Source organism: Lupinus angustifolius, chromosome LG08 (assembly GCF_001865875.1).
Source record: "Lupinus angustifolius cultivar Tanjil chromosome LG08, LupAngTanjil_v1.0, whole genome shotgun sequence".
Classification (NCBI taxonomy): domain Eukaryota; kingdom Viridiplantae; phylum Streptophyta; class Magnoliopsida; order Fabales; family Fabaceae; genus Lupinus; species Lupinus angustifolius.
This window is the reverse complement of record NC_032016.1, coordinates 6,971,428-6,978,535: the sequence shown is the minus strand read 5'-3', so window position 1 is coordinate 6,978,535 and position 7,108 is coordinate 6,971,428. Positions and strand designations below refer to the sequence as shown.

Genomic DNA, 7,108 nt, shown 5'->3' with positions numbered 1-7,108 from the left:
CCACAAGAGCTTCATCCACGTGATACTGCCATTGACAAAGAGAAAGGCTCCATTTAACTAAGTCTTCCAAAGAAATAATTTTTTAGGGAAATGCCCTGAGTTTCAAAGAGTAGTTCATATAAACTATGAAAATTATGGTGGCCATCATCATTTGATAAAAGTAGTGGCTCATACCCTTTTACATTATTGATTTGAGGTCTCATTAGAATGTGAGACAATGGAGATCAAGGTGAATAGTTACCACCATCAGGGAGTTAAGAGGCTAGCACATATATTTGTTCCACCTGAAAAGGCACTCTGGCAAAAATTAGTATAAGTGAATGTATGTAGAGTGAGAGTATAAGAGTATGAGAATGTGAGTGAGCAAGTGTAAGTGTGTAACTTCCTTATAAAGAGACTCTTCTATTTATTGAGAGATTGAGTGAAGTGTGTCAATACTAGCATGTGATGCTTACACGTATTGGGCATCAGGCGGCTCTGCTGCACCTGTTCTTTGACTGACATAGCCCTTTATCTAGGACGAATCATTTTGTCGGCTGTCCAGGCTGCTGTAGCCATATATTAGGCATGTCCTGGCCACATGATAGAAAGTAGCCCACAATGTTCAGACGACATGTTCAGCTTTGTAGCAGAGTCTGTGTTTTTCAGGCGGCTCATCAATCTTGTAGTAGTAGCGGTATGTGGTTTTATAGGTGTTGACTAGGTCACGTCTTGTCAATGTTAACATTTCTCTTAGCTAGACCGGTCATTTAGGCGTGATTGACAACCACATGGGTCAGTTCTTAACCATCTGGTGATGGGCCGTGGTCCTACCAGTTAGCCCATGTTAGATAGGGATGAATTTGATTATCCTAGATGCGATATGGCTTATCAGGTAATATTGCAATCTTGAAGTACCTTTACAGTTCCTACACAATTTTCAATTTATATAAAAACTATAAAACAATATTTAATTTTTCCTGGTTTGAATTCTATGAGGAAGTTGCTAGGAAACTTAAATGGATAGAAGAATCTATGAATGCATTTCATATGGTCTAGGCAATCCAAAGACTCATTCAGTCAATGGCTGCTGCTGGGTCAAGTTGTCAACCGTGCTTGTCTTTTCCTACTTAACTTTTCTATGCTCTCTGTTTCTCTCACCTTAGTTTTGTTTCACAATTGTTTTCACTTCCCCCTTGTGATGAAAGTGGAATAGATCACCTTTAAGCCACTGTTAGTTATTGTTGATTAATTAAACTCATCCTCATAATTTGTGGGAAAATTAAATGATGATGGTTCTGCTGCTACATGTGTTTTGCTTGCTCTTGTTTTCAAGTCCTATACAATTGGTGTCAGCTAGAAAATGTTTACCTGCACTTAACTGTGGAGATCTCGGCAACATCAGTTTCCCTTTCACGGACACACGACGCCCGGACTGTGGCATATTGATTATACATGGTTGTGATGATCCTGAACCTGATATCACAAAATCTATAAAGAACAACAACAAATGGTTTGATGTTGTCAAGATTCAACATAATACGATTAAAATTACAGACAATGATCTCCGCCAACTCTTGATGACAAAAAGTTGTGATGTCTTCAATTATGATTCAGCTTTCACTGTCAGCTCACCTTTTGCTTCTTCTCAAACAGATTATTATTCAAACCTTCTCACATGCAATCACACCCTTGATCCTCAGAACTACAATTTTGCTTATAATTCTACAGGATGTGGAAACGCTACTTTCTATGACATCGGAAAGGCCAACAATCGTTTCATAGGTTGCTCAATGGTTCAGCTTCCAGTGACCTATCTTAGTGGTTCTAGTGACCTTTTCGATGTGATAACTTATGATGTCCAATTTGAAATAGATTTGACTCCAGATTGTTTAACTTGTCACGATGTTCATGAAGGCCAATGTCGAGTTGATAGCAGTGGAAGGTTTTATTGTGACCAAGGTACATGCCTAATTTGCTGTTTGAAGAAATATCAAATATCTACTGATGATCATCTAATTCATTAGTATTTCCTATTTTCCAGGAAATAGGGCAAAGATCTATCACATAGTGGCACCAGGTAAATAAGACTCAACATTAGTACTAAATCTTCAGATGAATATGTAGTAATGTTTTCAAACATTCCCTTATTTGAAAGCCTGAATAGAGAAATGGAAGCAATAATTTTTAGAAGTTAATTTCTGAAAACTACTTATTCTGCAAGGTTAAGTTTCTGATAAATTCTGCAGTTGCATCTGTTGTTGGAGCACTAGGAGTGCTGATAGTCTTGGCTTGGTGCTTTAGAAGACGCATTTTCAACAAGGAAAACCCAACCCACCAAATAATTGAGATGTTTCTGAAAGATCATGGTCACCTTGCAGCCAAAAGATACAGTTATTTGGAGATAAAGAAGGCGACCAACTCGTTCAGAAACAAATTAGGTAAAGGAGGATATGGTAGTGTATACAAAGGGAAGTTACATGATGGAAGTCTTGTGGCAGTAAAGGTGTTAAGTGAGTCCAAAGGTAATGGTGAAGAATTCATCAATGAAGTTGCTAGTATCAGTGTTACTTCTCATGTTAATATTGTTACTTTATTGGGATTCTGTTTAGAAGGTTCTAAAAGAGCTCTCATATATAAATATATGCCTAATGGATCAGTTGAGAAGTTCATATATAAAGTTAAGGAACCATCAAATATCAATCTTCATTTGACTTGCAAGGCCATCTTTAACATTGCTCTTGGCGTTGCTCGAGGATTAGAGTATCTGCACAAGGGTTGCAACACAAAAATTGTGCATTTCGATATAAAACCACACAACATATTGTTGGATGAGGATTTTTGTCCAAAGATTTCAGATTTTGGACTTGCAAAAATATGTAATAGACAAGAAAGTATTGTGTCCCTAGTGGGAACTAGGGGAACTGCAGGCTATATTGCTCCAGAAGTGTTCTCTAGAAATTTTGGTGGAGTCTCTCATAAATCTGATGTATACAGTTATGGAATGATGGTTTTAGAAATGGTTGGGGGAAGAAACAATGTGAATGTTGAAGTTGAAGATGTAGATGAATGTTCAAGTGATTTATATTTTCCACATTGGATTTACAAGCGTCTCGAACTGAATCAGGATCCGGGATTGCAGATTGTTGAAAGCGAAAGCGATAAAGAAATGGTACTAAAGATGATCATAGTGAGCTTATGGTGCATACAAACTGATCCATCAAATAGACCAACAATAAGCAAAGTGGTAGATATGATGGAAGGAAGCTTGGAATCCTTGCAAATACCACCCAAGCCTTACCTCTGTTCACCTCTCAGATCTACCTCAGGTTCAATAGATCACCTTACTGAGACATGTCAAACTTCATATCCTTCAGAGTGTTAATTTTCAATATCCATTTTCAATCATCTCAGTTTATAGTGAATACCATGTCATATTTTAATACAAAGTTGATAATTGCTTGTATCATATTGGAGTATACTGTATTACTGTAAATAATAGTGCAAGTAAATATGTGAGACTATAAGCTTTTTTTCCAAGCACTACAAAATAGTCAAATTTTGTTAAACCTTTTAAAAGGTAAAAGGTTTAATAATTTATTCTATCTTTTGTTCTAATATTCCAATAGGGTATATTAATTAAATAATGATTCATAAATGAAGTGAAATAATAATATGTATCATTATTGTATATGACTAGTGTTTGTGTGCTGGACACTCTTTAGTAGTATTTCAATTCAAAATTAATTCAGGGAACATAACATAAAAAAGTCAAAGACCGTGTTGAATTTTCTAAAACTTATTGAAAAAGAAAAGTGAAATCTAATACTAAAAACACGTATGGAGTTTAGTCACATACGGGTTTAAAAGGAATAATAAGACTTTAAACTTATCATTGGTAGTGTCACCGCCCTTGATAACCTCATATTTCTAACTTTATCCTTTTAGATAAATTAAATAATGCCTCATTATTATTGTTTAGCCTCTTCAATGAAAGCACTTCCTAAGTTAAGCTGCATTCTCCAATCCTCCCTTTCGGTCTGTGGTGTTGTTTTGAGATATGAGACACAATATAAGAACTAAGAGTAAAAAGTTAAAAACTCATTTTGGTCTCATAATTTTTTTTGTTTTTGTTAATTGGGTCCTGAAAAATTACAAGATTCAAAATGATCATCAAATCTCCAATATTGGTCAAATTATTCATTTATAATATTTCATATAACTAATTTTTGCGACATTTTAGTTCGGGTCAAAAACTACCTTAATCTACATTTACAATGTATAAGACTTGTTTGAATTTATTAGATATCAAATTGGTGCCTTCAAGTAACTAAGTAACAGAGATACATGAAGGAGTAGGAGTATATTGATAAATAAGTCTATGCCACTATAAAAAATTAGAAGATCAAAAGAATAAATTAAATAATCAACTTCAAATGATACCCTTTGTTTCTGTACCAAAAGTAGTATCAGAAGTGCATGACCTTTGGAGCAATCTTCATAAGCCTTGACAAAGTACTAGGCAAGAACTTCCTAGCAAACAGAAAACAAACATGAGTTGTGTTTTCATTATACAAACATTCCATGCTCCTCAATTTCTCCAAAAACTCAACAGTAACCTCAGATCTCAAAATTTTAGCAGGGTGTGGACCACCCTTTGACCAATCAACCCAAGTCAAACTCCTATTTGAATTCCCCTCCCAAAACTTGATGCTCACAAATGTTGGCAAGTAATGTTCATCAGCATAACATGAACCTTTACAATACTCTTGAAAAACTGGGAAATATTTTCTGTCTGATATTACTTCTAATGCAAGTTTTCTGTCCATTTCAAACCATTGAGACCCTTTTCTCCATTGCATGATAGTGATCTGAGGCAACATCATGGTTCTGTAGCGGCCTCTTCCAACATTACTAGGATCATCATAAGCCATGACATAGTTTTGAGTAGAGTTCATCAAATAAGAGTAGATAGTTGAGAAGTTAAAGAGTGGTATGCATGATTCTGATAAAAGAACAAATCTTTGGTTTGAGATATCAAGAAGTGCATTGGCTAATAGGCGACGCTCAGCTTCAATCATGTTCACATTGCCCCATTCCACATCCTGCATTATTTGATACCACAACATGAGTTACTATTACTAATCATTAATCACTGTTTCTTTGTTACTTGAAACAAGTTGCAGGAATTTGTAATGTATGACATGTTTTTTCCAATTTAGAATTAGAACAAAAAAATATCATGCACATTTGCATTATAGGAATGTTTTACCAAAGAACAGAATCAGCTAGTTGTTAATGTTATTATATTGAATGAATTGAGTAACAGCCATTTTAAATACTAAAATATTTGCAAGTAATGTTGGTTTGTATTGATCAATTTTTTACCAAGTATATAAAGTCTTTTGTTCAGTTGAAGAAATAAAATGTACCATATACATCAGGACCTGCTCATACCAGGTTCACAAAGAGAAGAGGTCTCTTATTTTACTTTATAGATTAAAACCTATACTAGTCATATTTTGGACCAAAATCAGCTGAATTACTTTGCTATAAATTGTCATTCTTACCCTATCAGTATGAAACAGTTTTATGTCTCTCTCTGTACCCTTTTGATTTATTTTTTAATGCAAAAAAAAAAACAATTTTTTATGACTTCCATGACCCCAAATGTAACAAGACATTTGCATATGACTAATTCAATTCATATCAATTACACAAACAATGAACATTTTCATAATTCAGATTAAGACTAAAGCAAATGTAACAAGTAATTAAAGAAGAGACCCACTAACCTTACTAGGAATTCTTCTGCCATGAAACACTGGACTTTCAGGGTGTGATTCATTGTGAGATGGATTAGAATGCACATAAACTGAGTAATACCCTTCATTCCCATTGAAAAATTGTTCCCACAAAGGTGCTAAAAACACAGGACCCCTTGTTAAGAACATAAATGCCACCTTAGGAACACGTTCAAAGGGGTATTTATGTATCTTTGGAATCATTGAAGCTCTCCATAACAATTCTTCATCATCCATATCATGCATAACATTAGGAGGCTGAAGAAACTCCTTCAATTCCACATGAGGGTGATTCAATATTTCATTTTTTGCAATTGGAGGTGCCAAAGGTTGGGTTTGTAGCATTGCAGAGAGTGATAACTGAGTGAGTTGTAGGCTAAAGCTGCAATTTTGAAGATAGAAAGTGATGATGCTTCCAAGGGTTACACCAAAGGCTAGAACAAGGGTATATGTAAGGCAATGAAAAAAGTGAAGTTGAACATTGAAAAGCTTGGAAACAGAGTTAATTGGGTATTGGTTATTTGAGGTTTTCATTTTTTGAGTGCTGAAACAAGAAAATTGTGTAATGATTATGTTATCTAGGCTTATATAATGATGGGCACCTAAGTTAATATTTGTAAAGAAGAATAATGAGACTTAAAAGATCTATGCATGGCTCTATATATTGATGAATACTAATCTAAGGAATATTGGAAACAATATCAGCAATAAACTTATCTACTAATAATCAAAATATTTTAATAGATATATAAATCATAGACAACAAAGCCAAAGAAAATGATAATAATACTCAACAAAATAAGGATCACAAAGAGTGAAATCTGATCCAAATTCCAAAATATGGACACAACAAGGGGTGATAGATAGGAGTTACTGATAGAGAAAGTGAGATAGGAAAAGGAGATGCTGAATTTTATGTAGGAGGGGGTGCCATAGATAGACTCATATTCATGGTGATGAAGGCTTTGAAGATTACTGAATATGAGTCTCAAAGTTGTATTTTCTTCAAAATCCCACTTTATATTTGGCCTTTGTTTTCTTCTCAGATAGGAATTAATAGTAACTCCTTCTTTAAAGAAGCTGAAGTTAAAATAAAAGGGAAAACAGTAATAGCAGGTTTTGGAAACCTGTGGGAAAAACTTTTCGTTACAAGATTGAATAAACCAATATATAAACTAGACAACTACTAGGGAAGCATCCAAATATTAATATTATGTTGAAACTTCAAACAAAGTTTTGGTTTGTGTTATTATATATGCTTTCTCAACATAATTTTAGATTATGTCTCACATCTTATCTTATCTAAATAAAAACATATTATATTA

General features: G+C 34.2%; 2 protein-coding genes across 3 annotated transcripts in view; one reads left to right on the top strand and one right to left on the bottom strand.

Annotated features, from left to right (window-relative positions):
- Positions 1–6,953, bottom strand: part of LOC109354396 — a 10,876-nt gene extending 3,923 nt beyond the window's left edge. The window contains exons 1-2 of one of the 2 annotated variants that reach the window (XM_019596870.1): positions 5,775–6,953; positions 4,423–5,084 (exon numbers count right to left, since the gene is read on the bottom strand). In XM_019596870.1, the coding sequence (XP_019452415.1) occupies positions 4,449–5,084; positions 5,775–6,317 (1,179 nt within the window). In that variant the 5' untranslated portion in view covers positions 6,318–6,953 and the 3' untranslated portion in view covers positions 4,423–4,448. Of the gene's footprint in view, positions 1–4,318; positions 5,085–5,774 lie in introns of those variants that run through there. The other variant, XM_019596869.1, reaches the window with a different exon arrangement.
- On the top strand, positions 520–3,474 carry LOC109354393 (LEAF RUST 10 DISEASE-RESISTANCE LOCUS RECEPTOR-LIKE PROTEIN KINASE-like 2.1). Its single transcript, XM_019596867.1, has 3 exons — positions 520–1,941; positions 2,024–2,059; positions 2,229–3,474. Exons 1-3 carry the CDS (start codon positions 1,266–1,268, stop codon positions 3,362–3,364), a joined length of 1,848 nt encoding a protein of 615 aa, XP_019452412.1. The 5' UTR covers positions 520–1,265; the 3' UTR covers positions 3,365–3,474.